Source organism: Lepidochelys kempii, chromosome 11 (genome assembly GCF_965140285.1).
Source record: "Lepidochelys kempii isolate rLepKem1 chromosome 11, rLepKem1.hap1, whole genome shotgun sequence".
NCBI lineage: Eukaryota > Metazoa > Chordata > Testudines > Cheloniidae > Lepidochelys > Lepidochelys kempii.
Genome location: NC_136390.1, coordinates 9,971,511 through 9,992,892, shown reverse-complemented (window position 1 = coordinate 9,992,892; position 21,382 = coordinate 9,971,511). Strand labels below are relative to the sequence as shown.

The 21,382-nt window shown below is 44.4% G+C and overlaps 1 protein-coding gene across 5 annotated transcripts in view; it reads right to left on the bottom strand.

The window, feature by feature from the left end:
• Window positions 1-21,382, bottom strand: part of SLC15A2 (solute carrier family 15 member 2) — a 71,286-nt gene that overhangs the window by 26,368 nt on the left and 23,536 nt on the right. For all 5 annotated transcript variants that reach the window (XM_073305083.2, XM_073305085.2, XM_073305086.2 and 2 more), the window contains 6 exons: window positions 16,135-16,225; window positions 12,214-12,291; window positions 8,322-8,404; window positions 5,264-5,350; window positions 4,546-4,635; window positions 4,055-4,099 (listed from right to left, as the gene is read on the bottom strand). In XM_073305083.2, coding sequence (XP_073161184.1) covers window positions 4,055-4,099; window positions 4,546-4,635; window positions 5,264-5,350; window positions 8,322-8,404; window positions 12,214-12,291; window positions 16,135-16,225 — 474 coding nt within the window. The remainder of the gene's footprint in view (window positions 1-4,054; window positions 4,100-4,545; window positions 4,636-5,263; window positions 5,351-8,321; window positions 8,405-12,213; window positions 12,292-16,134; window positions 16,226-21,382) is intronic.

The window sequence follows — 21,382 nt, the reverse complement described above, 5'->3', positions numbered from 1 at the left end:
ATAGTAAAAGGTTCTATAGCTATATAAATAAGAAAGAAAGAAAGAAAGAAAGAAAGAAAGAAAGAAAGAAAGAAAGAAAGAAAGAAAGAAAGAAAGAAAGAAAGAAAGAAAGAAAGAAAGAAGTGGGACCGCTGAACACTGAGGATGGAGTGGAGGTTAAGGATAATCTAGGCATGGCCCAATATCTAAACAAATACTTTGCCTCAGTCTTTAATAAAGCTAATGAGGATCTTAGGGATAATGGTAGCATGACAAATGAGAATGAGGATATGGAGATAGATATTACCATATCTGAGGTAGAAGCAAAACTCAAACAGCTTAATGGGACTAAATCGGGGAGCCCCAGATAATCTTCATCCAAGAATATTAAAGTAATTGGCACATGAAATCGCAAGCCCATTAGTAAGAATTTTTAATGAATCTGTAAACTCAGGGGTTGTACCATCTGACTGGAGAATTGCTAACATAGTTCCTATTTTTAAGAAAGGAAAAAAAAGTGATCCGGGTAACTACAGGCCTGTTAGTTTGACATCTGTAGTATGCAAGGTCTTGGAAAAAATTTTGAAGAAGAAAGTAGTTAAGGACATTGAAGTCAATGGTAAATGGGACAAAATACAACATGGTTTTACAAAAGGTAGATCATGCCAAACCAACCTGATCTCCTTCTTTGAGAAAGGAACAGATTTTTTAGACAAAGGAAATGCAGTGGATCTAATTTACCTAGATTTCGGTAAGGCTTTTGATACGGTGCCACATGGGGAATTATTAGTTAAATTGGAAAAGATGGGGATCAATATGAAAATTGAAAGGTGGATAAGGAATTGGTTAAAAGGGAAACTACAGCAGGTCATACTGAAAGGTGAACTGTCAGACCGGAGGGAGGTTATTAGTGGAGTTCCTCAGGGATCGGTTTTGGGACCAATCTTATTTAATCTTTTTATTACTGACCTCCGCACAAAAAGTGGGAGTGTGCTAATAAAGTTTGCGGATGATACAAAGCTGGGAGGTATTGCCAATTTAGAGAAGAACCGGGATATCATACAGGAGGATCTGGATGACCTTGTAAACTGGAGTAATAGTAATAGGATGAAATTTAATAGTGAGAAGCGTAAGGTCATGCATTTAGGGATTAATAACAAGAATTCTAGTTATAAGCTGGGGATGCATCAATTGGAAGTAACGGAGAAGGAGAAGGACCTTGGAGTATTGGTTGACCACAGGATGACTATGAGCCGCCAATGTGATATGGCCATGAAAAAAGCTAATGCGGTCTTGGGATGCATCAGGTGAGTTATTTCCAGTAGAGATAAGGAGGTATTATACAAGGCACTGGTGAGACCTCATGTGGAACACTGTGTGCAGTTCTGGTCTCCCATGTTTAAGAAGAATGAATTCAAACTTGAATAGGTACAGAGAAGGGCTACTAGGATGATCCGAGGAATGGAAAACCTGTCTTATGAAAGGAGACTCAAGGAGCTTGGCTTGTTTAGCCTAACCAAAAGAAGGTTGAGGGGAGATATGATTGTTCTCTATAAATATATCAGAGGGATAAATACCAGAGAGGGAGAGGAATTATTTAAGCTCAGTACCAATGTGGACACAAGAACAAATGGATATAAACTGGCCATCTAGAAGTTTAGACTTGAAATTAGATGAAGGTTTCTAACCATCAGAGGAGTGAAGTTGTGGAATAGCCTTCCAAGGGAAGCAGTGGGGGCAAAAGACCTATCTGGCTTCAAGATTAAACTCGATAAGTTTATAGAGGAGATGGTATGATGGGATAACATGATTTTGGCAATTAATTGATCTCTAACTATTCATGGTAAATAGACTCAATGGCCTGTGATGAGATGTTAGATGGGGTGGGATCTGAGTTACTACAGAGAATTCTTTCCTGGGTATCTGGCTGGTGAATCTTGCCCACATGCTCAGGGTTTCAGCTGATTGCCATATTTGCGGTCAGGAAGGAATTTTCCTCCAGGGAAGATTGGCAGAGGCCCTGGGGGTTTTTCGCCTTCCTCTGTAGCATGGGGCATGGGTCACTTGCTGGAGGATTCTCTGCACCTTGAAGTCTTTAAACCATGATTTGAGGACTTCAGTAGCTCAGACATAGGTGAGAGGTTTCTTGCAGGAGTGGGTGGGTGAGATTCTGTGGCCTGCATTGTGCAGGAATTCAGACTAGATGATCATACTGGTCCCTTCTGACCTTAATATCTATGAGTCTATGAGAACTCAGCATGGTGCTCTGTCCCCCTCTCCTGGTGGTAGAACCCTAGATCCAAAAGCATGGGCCTCTAACTCTGTTAGCCGAGGCTGTATCAGGCTCAACCACCTGGCTATGAGGCCAGATTAAGAGACGAAACCCCCCTAGGGAGAACAAAAGTAAAATCTCCATGAAAGAACACAGTGTGCGTTTGTCTCCTCTCTGAGAGTCTGCACTGTGCTGAGTGCAAAATGGCTGCCTGTCTCTGCAGACTGCAGAATCCTGGAGAGTTAAAATTGTAGCGCACCAACAGTTTCAAAGCTAAATATGCCGTGGCAGGGAAATACCCACCTCTCCTCCCATCAGGTTGTGTACTGTGTGCTAATCTGGCATTAGTAAATAAGAGTCTACATATTTCAGCTCACACAGGAATAGATCTGACTTTCCTTTCTCCTGTTAATGCTCACTCCTTACTGAAGGAGAACGCTTGACTGAGAAAGCAAGGGTGATTTTACAAAGAGAGGTTTCAGAATAACAGCCGTGTTAGTCTCTATTCGCAAAAAGAAAAGGAGGACGTGTGGCACCTTAGAGACTAACCATTTTATTTGAGCATAAGCTTTCGTGAGCTACAGCTCACTTCATCGGAAGTGTAGCTCACGAAAGCTTATGCTCAAATAAATTGGTTAGTCTCTAAGGTGCCACAAGTACTCCTTTTCTTTTTACAAAGAGAAATGCCAGGATGCCTTAAAGAGACAGGTTCCCCTTGATGTGCACAGAGGAAGTGGGACAAGTTGATATATGAGCCAAAAATCCAAAGGAACTGTTGGGACAAAAAGCCCAGAACAGTTTTGTTTTCCGCCAGAGAGTGTTTAGTAAATGAGTTCTGTTGATTCTTAGATGTTTCATTAATGTATCACTAAACACATGCTCCCAGAAACACAGACTACAGTGTTTCTAGCTATCAGTCACAAGGGCTGTGTGAACTTTCATTGACTTTCCTTTCAGGGAGGGAGGTATAAAACACAGAGTTGCAATCTTTTCATTCCTCGCTTGGATTAATTACCCTAACAAGTGACAAATGCCATGGGCTCAATCTTCAAATGTGAGTGATATAACAGGGCTCACACTTTGGAGATTAAATCCGAATTTACACAAAGAAAGTGGCCATTTACATGCCTAAATACTGATCTGAGTGTCCACATTTAAGATCTGGATGGCCTATTAAGACACACATGCAGTGCTTAATTTGTCTCAGGGCTTGCTGGGGTTGAGTCCCGGCACCTCTTGATTTAGCAGTTCATAGCTCCGGCCCATCTAAGATTGCTGCATCAGTTATGAAAGTAAAAAAATTGTTTGAGCTTGGACACCTAATTGCTTGATCCCCGGCACCTCTTTCATTACAAATTAAGCACTGCATACACATCTGTAAATGAGGCCTTGTGTGAAAAAATCCTTACCCAGCCAGTTTACACACATTCATACTTGACTGCATGCTGTTCTATTTGCAGTTTACATCTTCAAAGGATTTTATGGATATTATCTAATTGATTCTCACAACATCCCCATATTTTACACCTGCGGGAGAGAAGTTAAGTGACTTGCTCAAGGTCACAGAAGTAGAACTCAGGTAGTCCTAGCTCACAGGGCTGGGCCTAGTTTCCTAGACCTCACTTCTTTCCATAATGTTTCATGATCATTATGAATTCTGGTATGTACATCTACAACATTTTTTTCTAATCCATAAACTCTTACAAGGTTGTAAAGCAGCAGGTTTAACTATTGTGAACAATTAATTTCAAAAAGCCAGGGTTACTACTAGTTTTATAATCCCTAATAATCTTAAGTACTTACAAAGTCTGCATTCATTCTGCTAGCTTGCAGAGTCCATCTAGATCCCTAAAGACAAAACAGACCATTGTAAATACCCTGGTGTGCTCAGAGGGATGGGAGAATAAGGGAACAGAGGAGAAGTAAGTGCTGGAAGGGCTTTCTTCTCTTCCTCTTCCTTCACTCATTCTCCCAGTATCTCTTCTGCTTGTTTCTCCCACCTCTGCTTCCCTTTTCTCTCAGCCCTCTTTTTCTACTATTTATAGGCATGGCACCTTCTTTTCAACCACCTCTGGCTCCCACCCCATCCTAGAAACCAAGGAGGAGACTGAAGGCCAGATGACCATGAATGGCAGGTGCTGCCTCATCAAGGCAAGCAGATATCTAGTGTTGAGATGAGACCTCTGATGCCCTCAATGCACTGTGATGTCCATGAAGTTACCCCAGATTGACATTGACATAACCAAGATCAGAACCTGGCTCAATAACCATGTCTGTAATTTGTTATACTTTACCTGTTGATCAAAGAGGGCCCAGAACATTGGCAGTGGGATAAACAGGAAGAGAACTCGTGTCACCATTTTAATCTCATTGATCAGTTGCTTCTATTAAGAGAAACAAGCGGAAAGATAAAATGGGGGGTGGAACAGCTAACAACAATTTCAGTCCCCATGTGTGAGGGTCCCTAATTAACTCCAAGGAATGGTGTGTCAAATATTTATCATACTTATACATGCTACTCCCACTATTTGCATTACAGAGAGCCTAGAGACTCCAGTCAGAATCAAAGTCCCATTGTACTTACACAGAGGTAGACATGGTCCAGGTCCTAAGGAGTTTAGAGTTTAGGAAGGCAAGTAATAAAGAGAGGCTGGGGGGAGAGACAATCAAATATATACTGTATTTATATACATAGGCCCTATGAGATACTCATGTACTGGAGATGCTGTGTAGTGCTCAGTGCAGCATGGCTTTTTAGTGTTGCATTTGTTTTACATCTTGAAGTTCACTAATATTAATTAATTTCAGTGTAAGGGGAAATTTCAGTGTTAATTTCAGTGTACGGGGAAATTCATCTGCACTGGTGATTGCTCAAAGGCTCAGACACACAGCTTGACACAAGGTGTCCCTTTAAGGTTACCCTATTACAGCCCAAGAACCCAAGGCACCACACAGCCCATGCCAGATCACAGAACCAGACACTCAGTCACTTACATGTAAATCATCACTTACTGAGTATTTTTCTGATGCCCAATCTAACCAGTGTTCCCTCTTCGGAATCGGTTTGTAGAAATTTTTCAGCCGGTTTCTAATAGCAAACTAGAGGGAAGAACAAATGAATAACAGGGGTAACTTAAGTGTATTTCAACCAGTTAGACCATCTCCCTTATCCCATCTTTCATCCCCCCAATCCACGTAGAATTCCCAGATCAAAACTCCCCTCATCATTCTCAAACCTCCATAGTATGGTCTACGCAGCCACAGAAACGATGCAACCTTGGAGTCCTTGTGGCACCTTAGAGATTAACAAATGTATTTAGGGTGTTGATCACGTAGTTCTGCAGTTTCTTTGAGAGTGTGTGGCACAATCTCTCACCATAGTCTGTGTGGTATGTTGATTGGAATGGATATTTTACCTTCAGTAAAAAACCTTAGTCTCTAAGGTGCCACAAGGACTCCTCGTTGTTTTTGCTTATACAGACTAACACGGCTACCCCTCGGAAACCTATGCAATCTTGTTTTCTTTGTTCTGTGCCTCTATGTCCCTAGGAGTCTTCTGACTGCAGGGGCAGCTGCCTTTTTGCCAGGCAAAGTCGATGCTGCATGTTATACAGGAGACACACACAATGTGCTCTCTCTCCCATGGAGACTTTTCTTGCTTTGCAGTTTTTCTAAATCAAACTGATATGGTTGTCCTTTGCATGTGGAAACATAACACATGAAGTCACTCTATTTTGCTGACCTCAAAATATCTACCTGCATCTTCCTGCACCCCCTCCCCTCAAATGCTCACTCCATCACCAGATCTGCCATTCCCCTCAGTATTACACATTTGGGTATTATCCCTCTTCATGCCCTGCTCCTATCCATTGGCTCTCCCACCAAACGAACCTCTGAATCCCTTCCTCTTTTTAATTATCCCTGTATTTTTCCCCCTGATCTCTTTACTTTGGGACCAGTACTGGGAGTCTCTGGCATCTCCTGAGGGATGCTCACAACTGAAGTCAGTGGGAATTGAGGGGTTGCAGGATAGGCTCTTTGTGAGTGATTCTCTCAGGGAAGCCTCTTTTGATGCTGCTCTGATTAATTGGGTCAGCTACATTCTATTCTTATCTCTCAAAGGCAAAGGTGACACCAGTCACCAAAAACATTTCCTACTTGTTTTAAAACCAGTCACAGGAAAAACCTTCTTATTTGAAATTCACTAAACATCACTTCATTTAGTTTTCTTTTCTAAAAAGCACAGTTTGAATTGACCATTGGCCGGAAGGAATAAATGCCTCATTATTTACAGCAACTTCACAGCCAGAGGCTATGTCTACACTACAGACCTTAGAGTGGCACAGATGTACCAGTGCAGCTGTGCTGCTGTAAGGTCTCCTGCATAGCCGCTCTGTGTCGATGGGAGAGAGATCTCCTGTCCGAATAACTAAACCACCCCCCAGTGAGCGGCGCAAGAGTGTCTCCCACTGACAGCACTGTCCACACCGGTGCTTCTGTGGGTGTAACTTATGTCAGGCAGGGGTGTGTTTTTTTCACACCCCTGACCAACAAAAGTTTTACCGACAAAAGTGTTAGTGTAGACACAGCCAGAATTTTCATTCCTCTGTTTTTCTGTAGGCTTGTTTGTAGATTAATGCTGTTCCTTTCTCGAGCAGTAGCTGATTTCAGGGCCTTGCAGCTTGGTTTCCCATCGGAGGACAAGTCGGTATTTTCTACGTGTGATTTGTTTATTTACACTGTATACAGCAGTCCTTGACAAACCAATGGCCTGTTCCCAGGAATCAACTCTGGCTCAAGGATTGACTCCAGTTAGAGAGATTAAGGCAGACGGAAAATGCTTGCTGTTTGTAATGTTACGAATTATACCTGATAGGACACGCACACAACTGCTGCGAATTATACCTGATAGGACACGCACACAACTGCTGCGAATTATACCTGATAGGACACACACAAAACTGCTGCGAATTATACCTGATAGGACATGCACAGTTCGAATCTAGGCTGAGGCACATGAACAAAGTCCACAACTGCAGAGTTCCCAAAAAACACTAAGTTTATTACGCTCGAGCGTGGTGCCCCCTGCTAGCCAGGAGGGGACCCCGAATACAAAGGTTTGTAAGATTATACAAAGATTATATACCTCTTAGCAAAGCATGTTGCCCTCGTGCATCGGAAACCTTAGCCAATAAACAAACCCTTTTCTTATCTACCACCTATCCCTGCTTGGTGCATCAGTAACTTTTATTACCAGGATGGGAGGCCTCACATCAAAGGCCAGGAGATAGGGAGTCAGGGACAGACAAAGAACAGATACCGGGAATCAAGGCAGGCTGGAGACAAGGGGGAGGATTTTCACAGGAATGCAGTATCTAAGGAACACTCCTCCTGGTGCATGATGTGCTTGCTTTTAGGCAATGGTGGGCCCCAAACCAAAATGGAGTCACATGTGCTAACTTTTCCTTAACAGTAACAGCTCCCGCAGATAGAAACTATATGGCAAAACTAACAATACGGCATTTCTTCAAAGACTGTACACTGCTTGCATTCCAGGAAAAAGAACTAGTAAAACGGTGTGTTATCGTGCACTGGTGACTGCTACCATAACAAAACCAAGCTGAGCTCGGTGGGGGAGTATGTGTACTACTGCTCTCTGCTGAACTAATCAGCTTTAGAAAAAAGTTACAGAACATCGAAAAGAAAAATGAACCTGTGATTCGACAACTCTGTGACTTTTCAGAGTTTCCTCTCAGAGAGCGTAAGGGTCAGATTCTACCATCCTTACTTTGCAAGTCACCCCACTGACCTCAGGGGAATGTCTTGTCGAGTAAGGCATCATTCAGCATGAGGAAGGGTGTCAAAAATCTATCCCCAAATGAGTTCCCCTTCCTCACATCTCATCACTGGCACCACCGAGAGCAGAACCCAGGAGTTCCTGGCTCCCAGATATCTCCAGATTACATTATTATAGTAAAAAGGTACAACACTTACCCCAATGAAAATGTGCTTTTACAATGCTACAACCTGTGAACTGGGCATAAAAATGATGGGACAGAAACAAGCTCACCTCAATGCACTGGCAAACTTCGAGTAAGACGTTCCCTCGTGGTGGAGTTTTTTTGTACATTCCACTTCCAGAAATAAACACAACTGTAAAACATTAGAATCCAAATCGGGAATTCTTCCCAGTGCCACATGGCTGTGAGCCTCCTCCTGCGCAGAGAACTCCCAGTGACTTCAATGGGAGTTGCACTCACAGCAGGATTGGACCCAGGGTATATATAGCATAAAACAAACACATAAGCATCCATGCACCTCCCCTCACCCAGACTGTGAATATAACGTGTCATTTCGATGTATTCAGTGTCACACACCGTATATAGGGAGATTTTCAAGGGCTCACAGGGCAGTTTGGCACCCAATCCCCCTTGGAGATCAATGGGGCACCAAACTCCTATGAAAAGAACGCCTTTGAAAAGAACCCCCACTTTACATGGTCTGAGGCAAAATTATAAACAGCCATGAACTAGGCAGGCCATTCATCCAGTTTTAAACTGGACAGTCCTCTCTTTGGTTGGTTTGTTGCCCGTCCAGTAAGGAGATAAAACTGGATGCAGTTTTGTCCAGTATCAAATGGGTGGACACCACTATGAAGAACACACTGCTCCGCGACCACCAGTGTGTGCATGAGAGGTCACACTGTCAGGAGTGGAGAAGCCTGCTCTTCAAAATGGCACCCACGTGGTGCATACACAGCCCATGCCACTCCTGGAAGTTCCGGAATGTCTGGTATTCTGGGAATGGAGGAGTGGCCACTCTACCCTAAACCTGGGGGTTGCAATCTGAAATTCGATCCAGATCTAAATATTGCATTTGGCCCTTATCTGCAAAACAGGCTGGGCCAAAAAAAAAAACACCCCAGTTATGAACACCTAGAACTCTGGCGAGTGGAATCCAGATGTAAAACTGCATCCAAATTTTGCATCTCAAGTCCATTTCTAGCATGATCAGTCAATCCAAGTTGTTTTTTCATCGATTCCAAGGCCGAAAGAGAACACTGTGATCATCTAGTCTTGCCTCCTAGATAACACAGGCCATTGAACATCCCCCAAATAATTCCAAGAGCATATCTTTTCAAAAAAATCCAATCTGGATTTAAAAATTGTCGGTGATGCAGAATCCACCGCAACCTCTGGTAAAATTGTTCAGTGGTGCCCACTGGAGTTCACAGAGATCAGCTATGAGTATGATGGGATGGACAATTTGAAAGACCTTTCCCTGCCAAATCATTCTTCCCAAGCACCAGATATATGCACAGCAGAGCAGGCTTCCTAAAGTGTTTGTCTGAGATGGGGATATTCAGGATGAAGTATCTCAAATACCAAGATTACCTTAATTACATGCATTGGCAAAATGCTGACAATTTTAATGGTGAGCTGGATCTCCCTTTTACAGATGTGTAAAATGAAGCACAGAAATGGCTAAAAGCCTAAAAGACTTGTGCAGAGTCACAGATTCTGAAACACATGGAGTCTTGATTTCTAATCCCCTGCTCTAGCCACTAAACAACACATGTAATGCAGCTTGTCAGGGGGTTAAGCTAGATGACCCTTGTGGTCCCTTCTCACCCTATGGTTCTATGATTTCCAGCTTTCCCTTGTAAGGAGTGTATATTCAGTGTCCTAACATGTTGCGGCAGGACCCTGGACCCCATTTATTTTGACATTTTGTCAGCATGCTGTGAATGCTGTAGTAGAACCACAGCAGAAAATAGATTTATAGTCAATTTGTGCCATGATACTGTACAATTTTTGCAAGTCAGTTTTCCCCAGGTACTGATACCCTGCTAGAAATACTTGGCATATACTTGTGTAGGAAACATCCAGTACTGTCTTAACCTGATAGGAACAAACCATGTGGGAAAATGGGAGGCTTCTCAGAGTGAGTGACCATGCACTCTTTGAAATCAATTGCTGTAACATTCATCGTTGGCTTATTATCCTTTTCTAGTGTCCTGATCTGTTCTCTTTGCTGGAGGCTGTCCAGAAAGATGCCACGTCCATTATCTCTGGAAGAGCGAATTTCCAGGTCACTGATGTTATGGCTAAGCCAATATTTTTTGAAAACTGCATGACCCCTTGGACTGTTAATTAAACTAACAATCTGAAAGAGAACTCACACAATGCAGCGATGAAAATTCTTGAGTGCAGCATAATAAGGGGGATGAATGGGACTTGTTCTCAATAGTAGTTAACAATTTTAATAGTGAAACAAACAAGTCGGTGTTTCTGTTGGTCACTGAGGAATGGCAACAGAAACGCAGCCAGTATTTGCTATTTTATAAGGCCTATAAGAGGAATATGTGGACGATACGATAGTGGGGCGAAAGTGTGAGATTTGGGAAGCTGTGTAATTACAGCTAGTGCCTGAGACTGAGGAATAGGAATGTACAGTATTATTACTGTAACATAATAGGCTAGAACAGTAATTGCGTGGGCAATTACAGCCAACCAAAGCAAAACAGCTCAGAATTACGGCAGTTTATCTAGTCTCGGTTAAATCCCCTGTGGGTATAAAGTTGAGATGCCCTGAGCTGCAAACTGTGTGAGTTTGAGGTAGAAGCACTGTGATAAGCTTCCATCCCACACACTGGGGAGCCTACTGTGACAGATATGGTAATTTCCTGAAATATGTTTGGACTATCTTACTGTACGAGTGTACGTATCATTGTGGGCCAGGGACTGTATGTCGTTCCCTGTGGGAGGGTGACTGCAGCCCTTCCAGGAACTAAGAACAGTGTGTGTGGTGGGGGGTTGGCAAATTCACTCAGGTTGTAACATCCCCAAAGACCTACCACCCTGGAGAGGCTCGCATCTACTGGTTCAGACTGGATTCTCCAGAGTCTAGACAAAGAAAGGATCTTTGGATAAACAGCCTGAGTTTAAACTAACTCAGAGCTTTGTTTCTGATCCAGCAGACAGACAAGACCTTCTGTCCAAGGGGGCCCCCAATCTTTCTTGGGAAGGGTTGGAAGAACTTTGGCCTACAGAGACCCCATAAGACTGATGGGGTGACCTCTGGTAAGCATCTAGGAACTTTTTTTAGATCTATGTTTTCGCTGAAAAGCTTTCACCTCAAGAATAAATGTGCTTGCTTAGAAAGAGCTAAGTGCTAATTTATAACAGCTGGCAATTCCACTGTTCATAGACTTCAGAAAGAAAGAAAAGTATAGACACCACCTAAATAGTATAGACTGTTTAGGCAGCCTGGCTTGCTGGAGATATCTCAGTGTAGGCAGGGAACTGTGCAACCTGGAAAAACCCCAGTCAGGACGGAGAGAGACACAGGTCTCCACCCAAGACTGGTGACAGCTGAGGAGTCAGCAGCCTAGAGTGAGTGCCCTTGGTGGACCACGAGGGGGAAATCCAGATGCAATTGCCCTGAACTGAGAGACCTAGGACTGCAAATTGTGCAGGCCCCAGAGACCAAACTTGCTCAAGGACAATGTTGCAAAACACCGCACTGGGACATTTGCTTTGCAGCCTCTCGAAGCAGAATCATGTGAGGCCATCATATTTTCAGACACACCTCACAGCATCAGCAGCCAACTGTCACAACATGGCACATGCTGCAGAAAGGCCATGATGTGACAGCCGCTGATATATTTCAGGATGTTTTCCACTGTTGTTCTGAACTGCTGTCTTATAGGACATAGCCAGGCCCCTCCTGTGAAAGTGACAACAGGTGGCAAGGCAACCCCTTGCATAGGGGGATCAGAGGAACAGAAGGAGATGTGGATTGTCCTGCCAGTGGGGTTCTGTGCGGGGGCTTCGACACTTCATTTGTTCTCTGTGGAGGGGGTGGGGGGGAGAGAAGGTGTACTGGGCAGTGAGAGTGGACAGCAACACTCTAAGCATCCTGAATGCAACATTCTAAGCATTGTGATTGTTTCCACTTACCCAGGGCTATAACCATGAGTGCTGCTGGGACACCGAAAGCCAAGGCATAGCAATCTCCTCCAAAGCATTTCACATCCCCTAAAAGATAACGTCATAAAAGCATCTCATTTCACCATGTTTAAATTCAACCATGCTCCCCACCCTGATGCCTCCACTGCGACCTCTGCTGAAGCAGTCGCCTCTCTCAGCTCTCCACCTGTGCCACAGGTTTTGACATTGGGCACCGAACCCACTTCAAACAAGTGCCCTGGGGCTCCACTGATGGTGGCAGTTTGGAAGCAGGGCTGGAACCGCAACCTCTTCCAACTACAGCAATGGTGAAAGGGGCCAGTCCTCACCATGGTATGGTGATGAGCAGTAACAGATGCTGCATGGGGCAGAGAGTGCTACCACTTAAAGGAGTGAGTAGCAGCAGGCTAAGGGGAAGCAGGGGAGGGCCCCTTGAGTGGGTAAAAAAAGTTCTACGTACAAGAAACTGATCATTTTTAAAAAGAAAAGGAGGACTTGTGGCACCTTAGAGGCTAACATATTTATCTGAGCGTAAGCTTTCATGAGCTACAGCTCACTTCATGGGATGAATGCAGTGGGAAATACAGTGAGGAGGTTTTATATACACAGAGAACATGAAACAATGGGTGTTACACACTGTAACAGGTTTCAGAGTAACAGCCGTGTTAGTCTGTATTCGCAAAAAGAAAAGGAGTACTTGTGGCACCTTAGAGACTAACCAATTTATTAGAGCATAAGCTTTCGTGAGCTACAGCTCACTTCATCAGATGCATATCGTGGAAACTGCAGCAGACTTTATATATACACAGAGAATATGAAACAATACCTCCTCCCACCCCACTGTCCTGCTGGTAATAGCTTATCTAAAGTGATCATCAGGTGGGCCATTTCCAGCACAAATCCAGGTTTTCTCACCCTCCACCCCCCCACACAAATTCACTCTCCGTGACCAGCAGGAGAGTGAATTTGTGTGGGGGGGTGGAGGGTGAGAAAACCTGGATTTGTGCTGGAAATGGCCCACCTGATGATCACTTTAGATAAGCTATTACCAGCAGGACAGTGGGGTGGGAGGAGGTATTGTTTCATATTCTCTGTGTATATATAAAGTCTGCTGCAGTTTCCACGATATGCATCTGATGAAGTGAGCTGTAGCTCACGAAAGCTTATGCTCTAATAAATTGGTTAGTCTCTAAGGTGCCACAAGTACTCCTTTTCTTTTTACACACTGTAACAAGAGTGATCAGGAGAGGTGAGCTATTACCAGCAGGAGAGCGGGGTGGGGGTTGGGGAGGACCTTTTGTAGTGATAATCAAGGTGGGCCATTTCCAGCAGTTTACAAGAACAATAGGAAGGGAAATAAACAAGGGTGAAGTGAGCTGTAGCTCACGAAAGCTCATGCTCAAATAAATTGGTTAGTCTCTAAGGTGCCACAAGTACTCCTTTTCTTTAAGGGGAAATAGTTTTACTTTGTGTAATGACACATCCATTCCCAGTCTTTATTCAAGCCTTAGTTAATTGTATCCAGTTTGCAAATTAATTCCAATTCAGCAGTCTCTCCATATTTTAATGGGCCTGGGTAATCAGTACAGTGGTTCTCCACCATTTGAAGGCATCTTATCACACTTCCATCACTGTAATCAGGAGCAGCTAGTGTGAAGCCATTGGTACACCAGGCTAAGTGAGACCACAGAATCAGACCCTAAGATTTCAGCTGTATGAACCAACGCCCTCTGTATCCTATTGACTTGTGTCCCCCCTGGCCCCAAGGGAAATAGCCTGCTCCAAACCCCAGTCCTGTGATAACTCATAATGAAAGTAGCATTGTGAGAATGGGGATTGGAGCAGTTCAAGCTACAGTACAGTGTGGGAACATAGCACAGGGTTGTACCATGACCCAGCACAGCTCCATTCCTGTGGGTGCCTGGAGAGCCAGTCCCAAACAGAGATCCAGTAATATGGTCTGCATTCCAGTGGTTAGAAACTACTGCTATTCATACACTCAGTAGTAGTAAATAAATGTGGTTTAAAAACCCACATAGCTAAAGCAAAACAGGAAACCGTCTAGCGAAACCTCCAGTCATTACTTTGTATTATTCATATGCAAAGACACGGTCAGTTTCAGAGTACTGTGTGTCTATCATTTATCTGGCCACTTTCCAAAGAATTAGCTGAAATCCAATAAACCAAACAGTGACACTTTAACATGTACATTTAACTTCTGACATACAGCATGGGCAGAAACGGTTGGATTTTGCCATGTTTCACATGGAGCTGCCAAGTTTCAAAGGAATTGCTTCTCTCTCTCTCCTCCAGGAATTGCAGAAAATAATTTTAAAACCTAAACCTCCCTTTCTACTCTCACCCTCCAGTTTGGTGTGGTTATTGGTTTGATGTTCCACTGCACTGACATAGAGTAAAAGTTTTAAGGGAACTGGATTTTCATCCACCCACAGAACAAATTTAGCAACAGCCTCTTAGCACCAAAATATTAACACAGGTGTGTGTGTGTGTGTGAGAGAGAGAGATGTAGTTTGTCTTTTGCTGTGTGCTTTGGCACAAATACAGTGGACGGACACACCTCTAGCTCCAGGAAACAAGCAGGATATTAAAATAATCACTCAGAAGAAAACCTTCTGGAAGATGTCAGAGAAAAAAAGGCTGTTGAACGTGCCAGGTACCTCAGTTTACGGGGCACTGCCCTCTTCTCTGTATATTTGGATATTTATAGGTAGGGCCCTACCAAATTCACAGTCCATTTTGGCCAATTTCATAGTCATAGGATTTTAAAAATCGTAAATCTCATGGTTTCAGCTATTTACATCTGAAATTTCACAGTGTTGTCATTGTAGGGGTCCTGACCCAAAAGTCACTGTGGGGGGGGAGGGGGTGTCTCAGGATTATTGGGGGGGGCAATAGATTATTGCTTCTGCACTGCTGCTGGCAGCGCTGCCTTCAGAGCTGGGCCCCTGGCCAACAGCCGCCGCTGTCCGGACGCCCCGCTCTGCAGGCAGCACAGAAGTAAGGGGGGGCAATACCGCACCCCCCTGAAATAACCTTGTGACCCCCTGCAACTCCCTTTTAGGTCAGGACCCCCGATTTGAGAAACACTGGTCTCCCCTGCGAAAGGTGTACAGTATAGGGTAAAAGCACACAAAAGACCAGATTTCATGGTGGGAGACCAGATTTCACGGTCCGTGACACGTTTTTCATGGCCGTAAATTTGGTAGGGCCCTATTTGTAGAGTGCCAACCACTGAGGTGTTCAGGCGCTGAAATACAATGAAGTAAGTGCTGCAAGAGTCAGAACAAAAATGGGTTCTGCACAGTGGGTGGAATGCAAAATAGGCCTTAAGTGGGACATAGGCCCTGTGCGGGTCCTCAAGACAAGCCACTCTAGGCCATGATCTGCAACCTGATCCATGCAGGTTGACCCTTAGGCCTGTCCAGAGTCCCACTGAAGCAAGTGGGGCTCTGGCATGAGAGCAGGGGTCAGTTTGCAGAATTGGAGCCCTAGGCAGCCCTGCTAAAGTAACCCAGAATTAAAGCCTACAAGGAGTAGGGTCAGATCAGTCATTATCAATGTGTTACCTACGGGCTGCAGAACATGCCAATCCCACATTGGCAGGGAGATGGCCTGATGGGTCTTCTCCAGCTCTAAATTTTTGATTCTATGTCTCAGGCTGGCTTTAAAGAAAATAAATGCAGCCTGTAGCATGGTATGTCTGACTCTTCTGCTAGTTTCCATAAACCTGTTATGCAGCTACAGCAGAATTAACAAGGCGTAAATACAACCCACTGGTCGCTCAGAAGATAACGTAATCTCGGACAGTCAATCATCATGAGATCCTGACCATCCACAGCAGAACAGTCACAGTGCAGGTAATTTAGTGGTTCATTCTCAGTCAACACTGACCTTTCAATACAGGAGTAACAAATGTGGAGATCAAACTTCCCGCATTAATAGCTAGATAGAAGACTGAAAAGAATTTGTTCCTTTCGTAGGCCTAAAATGAGATAAGGCAACATCAGTATCATGGACAAAGCACAGCACTGGATTTGCAAATGGAACACTATCAATTCTCTTGTTCGGAGGGCTGGGTTAATATTGACACATGGTGCATAAAATGCAAGCTAAAAGCAGGCAAACCAGCTTGCTTTTAGGTGATGGCATAGGCTCACACAAATCAGTTCATGTTACTGAAAAGCACTTCGGGTCTCTTGGCATTTTGGTGGAAAAACTGCTGCTCTGTATGTGTCAGGAAGTTGGAGGGGGAAAGTGTTTACTTATTCAGAACAAGTAGCTTGATTCAGATTCACTGTCACCTAATTCAATTCAATTTGGCAGCGCTTGACAGCTTGTCATTTGTTCCCACGTCCTGGCTTTTTTTTTTCCTAAATAGAAACAGAAACCTATGCATTTTGAGGAGCTTGTAATGACAGCACAAATGAAAGAGTGTGTGAGAGAGACTGATCTGCTGGAGGATCTGGGAGGAGAAGCTAAGAATAACGAAACTGAGTGTTGTGACAATTTAACCAGCCCCAAACAAATAGGATCTATTCTGCAAAGCAAATTATGCAGGCCCAGTGAAACTCCTGTGAGGAAGAAAGGGTCTGAGGATAGGTCCCCTGGTGAGAGTCAACAGTGCAATATTCAGTTATTAATAAACCCCGTAAAAAGAACTCAATCAAATCATTCTTCTTTCCAGTCACTTAGGGCAACACACCCTCTGTAAAAAGAAAAGGAGTACTTGTGGCACCTTAGAGACTGACAAATTTATTAGAGCATAAGCTTTTGTGAGCTACCCTCTGTCTGATTCATGCTTTAGCAATGGTAAGGATCAAGTATTTCCATGTTAATTTTGATCAGCTTAGTAGGGGGAACCTACTGGTTGGAGTCAGCCAACAGAAGTCACATTTGCCCTGTGTGTGTGTAGCCCCCCTCCCACACCAGGCACAGGGGAGACAAATAGGGTTTCTTCTATGTCTCATTCCCCTCCGCTCCTCAGGCAGAGCCATACACACACATGAAAGGTATATATTTCTGCCTCTGTAAAAGTCAAACCATGAATCACATGTTGGGCCCAATTAAGATGCTGAGTGCCTTCTTCTGAGATGCTGAACATCTCACCTCAGAGGGTCAGGTCCCTCCATATATCAGCGTTCTGTAGATGCTTCCGGTTGGCTCAGAGCATGAATTAAAAGCTCTTCCAGATGCTAACCAAAAAGTGGTACTGGAATCCTCTGGATTTTTCACCATGTAACTGGAAAGACCTCTGGGCACTGGAGCTGGTGGAATTACACTGGGAAAGTTGATTTTCTCCAAGGTCTTCACAAATGAAGTTGTTCAGTGTGTGTGTGACCAGCTCTCTTCAATACAAAACAGATCGTGAAGATGTGCACGGAGGAGGAAATTTTCCCCAGTGTCTGTGTCATTTGGCTCTCAATGGGGTCTATGTCACTTAGACACTTTGGAAAAGTCAGTTCAGGCCCAGGGCATCCAGAAAGGCACAATTTGAACTAACTGGTCAATGCAAGGCACTAACATTTTCCTTTATGAGAAATGCTCCTAAACTGTAGTGTCTAGGAGGCTTTTTTCCCCACTCAGACACAGCAATGTAATCTACAAAGCACAGCAAAGAATGTACATAGGGAGCTAGGTTATACTAGTGAAAGGGTGGATGGCCTTGTGATTCAGCACTGAAGGGGGGCTTGGCAGCTCTAGCAGGCTCTGGAAGGGACTATCTGTGTGACCTGGGGCAAGCCAATTTGGGCCTCAGTACATAGTGGAGGATCAAGCCCTAATCCTCAAAAGTATTTAGGCACTTAACTGCCATGGGAGTTAGGCACCTAAATATAATTAAAGATATGGGCCTGAGTTCCCGACAGACAGATGTTTGCAGCCCCTTGATTCTCAACTACCTGGCCCCAATGTAACAAAGCTAAAGGGGGGGGGCGTTAACTCAAGCCCTTGGGAGAAGGTCCCTCAGGGATCTCTGCCAATGGAGAAGGAGAGGTAGTGCAGCCTTGCTTTGCCTCACCCCTTCTCCACCTCAGATCCTTGTCCTTGGTCCCATGATGCAACAGAAAACTGCTGTGGTAGGTGAGGCTGGGACAGGACTGGGGGAGCTCACACAGGGGGTTCCTTACACACTCATGCAAAGTGGGTGCTTGGGGGACAGAGGGAACAGTCAGGGTGGTACCAGCGGATCTGCTACTATGTGGCTTCACCAACCATTGCTACCCTCAGAGGAGTCACGGAGGCTACTGCAGTCTGTGCGGGGAAGGTGCTTTGGTCTCTGGCCTCTGCAGTGAAGTGAAGAAAGTGAAGAGCTGGACTGTTCACTGACCTCCTGGATTTGGCTCCTACAGAAGGTTTAGGCCTTGTCAGTGCCAGCCAATCTAGCCTGCATATTATTAGTGAACGGGTTATCTAGGACCAAGGACCAATGAACCTTTAGTCAGATACTGTCTGCATAGTTCACTTCTTTGGTTAATGGTAAACAGCGCCGGGGCTATTAAGTCCATATCTCTATTTTTATCTCTAGCTATCCATTTCAGTTAGCTAATAATCTTCACTGCCAGTCTATATAGTTAAAATATTACATTTTTCTAGCCACCCTACCCCTGTGAGGTATTTTTTATCGTTACAAGGGGCTGAGGGACCTAGCACTGATCCACCCCAATAGCAGGCTACACCTTTACAACAGGATAAAGATAGGGTGGAAGATTACTCCTCTGCCCGCTTCGGTTCTATCTAAGTTCTCATACCACAACTCTAACCCTTGGTATTTGAATGCCACTGCATTTTTTATTTGCTTGGCAGGATTCAAATCCATGACCTTTGATGTCATAAAATGGCTGAGCCATGGAGCCCTCTGGATGAGAGAGTTTAGTCTGGTCTCCTCTTTCACTTTCCAGTATGCAAAGGGTAGCTTGAAAGGAACAGCCAAAGAAAGCTCACTTGGGCCCTGCTGGTTTTGAACACAAAATATTGCATTGAATAAACTGGTTCCCCGGGGAAATTAAGAGCATTGGTAGCAGTGACAGTTTAGGCTTTGAAAGAGGAGCTAAGAGTAATTTTAACAAATACAAATAACACTCACCTCATTGTGGCCTGGTTTCTCAGAGAGAACCTCTGTGAAATTAGTACAGCACTTTGCGATACTTGGATGTTAATGAAAGGGGGTAGAACTGTGTCTTTAGATATAACAGGGTGAAATCAAATAGACTGAATAGCAGAGAAAATATCTTAATGGTGAGATCTCTTTGATCCTGCAAGAGTCTCCCAAAAGAAGTGTGAAAGACCATTTGCTTGAGGCATTTAAAGTGAGACTGAAGAAAGCTCTAGGAAATATATAGGATATATAACCCTGCACAGGCAGGTGGCTGAACAAAATGACCTCCCTACCAACACTACAAAAAGAAGGATTCTAGGTGGACTCCTGCTGAAGGTCGAAACAGCAGACTGGACTTCTACATAGAGTGCTTCCGCCGATGTGCACGGGCTGAAATTGTGGAAAAGCAGCATCACGTGCCCCATAACCTCAGCCGTGCAGAACACAATGCCATCCACAGCCTCAGAAACAACTCTGACATCATAATCAAAAAGGCTGACAAAGGAGGTGCTGTTGTCATCATGAATAGGTCGGAATATGAACAAGAGGCTGCTCGGCAGCTCTCCAACACCACTTTCTACAAGCCAGTACGCTCTGATCCCACTGAGAGTTACCAAAAGAAACTACAGCATTTGCTCAAGAAACTCCCTGAAAAAGCACAAGATCAAATCCGCACAGACACACCCCTGGAACCCCGACCTGGGATATTCTATCTACTACCCAAGATCCATAAACCTGGAAATCCTGGGTGCCCCATCATCTCAGGCATTGGCACCTTGACAGCAGGATTGTCTGGCTATGTAGACTCCCTCCTCAGGCCCTACGCTACCAGCACTCCCAGCTACCTTCGAGACACCACTGACTTCCTGAGGAAACTACAATCCATCGGTGATCTTCCTGATAACACCATCCTGGACACTATGGATGTAGAAGCCCTCTACACCAACATTCCACACAAAGATGGTTTACAAGCCATCAAGAACACGATCCCCAATAATGTCACAGCTAACCTGGTGGCTGAACTTTCTGACTTTGTCCTTACCCATAACTATTTTACATTTGGGAACAATGTATACCTTCAGATCAGCGGCACTGCTATGGGTACCCGCATGGCCCCATAGTATGCCAACATTTTTATGGCTGACTTAGAACAACGCTTCCTCAGCTCTCGTCCCCTAACGCCCCTACTCTACTTGCGCTATATTGATGACATCTTCATCATCTGGACCCATGGAAAAGAAGCCCTTGAGGAATTCCACCATGATTTTAACAATTTCCATCCCACCATCAACCTCAGCCTGGTCCAGTCCACACAAGAGATCCACTTCCTGGACACTACAGTGCTAATAAACGATGGTCACATAAACACCACCCTATACCAGAAATCTACTGACCGCTATTCCTACCTACATGCCTCCAGCTTTCACCCTGACCACACCACACGATCCATCGTCTACAGCCAAGCTCTGCGATACAACCGCATTTGCTCCAACCCCTCAGACAGAGACAAACACCTACAAGATCTCTATCAAGCATTCTTACAACTACAATACCCACCTGCTGCAGTGAAGAAACAGATTTGATAGAGCCAGAAGAGTTCCCAGAAGTCACCTACTACAGGACAGGCCTAACAAAGAAAATAACAGAACGCCACTAGCCGTCACCTTCAGCCCCCAACTAAAACCCCTCCAACGCATTATTAAGGATCTACAACCTATCCTGAAGGATGACCCAACACTCTCACAAATCTTGGGAGACAGGCCAGTCCTTGCCTACAGACAGCCCCCCAACCTGAAGCAAATACTCACCAACAACCACATACCACACAACAGAACCACTAACCCAGGAACCTATCCTTGCAACAAAGCCCGTTGCCAACTGTGCCCACATATCTATTCAGGGGACACCATCACAGGGCCTAATCACATCAGCCACACTATCAGAGGCTCGTTCACCTGCACATCCACCAATGTGATATATGCCATCATGTGCCCTCTGCCATGTACATTGGTCAAACTGGACAGTCTCTACGTAAAAGAATAAATG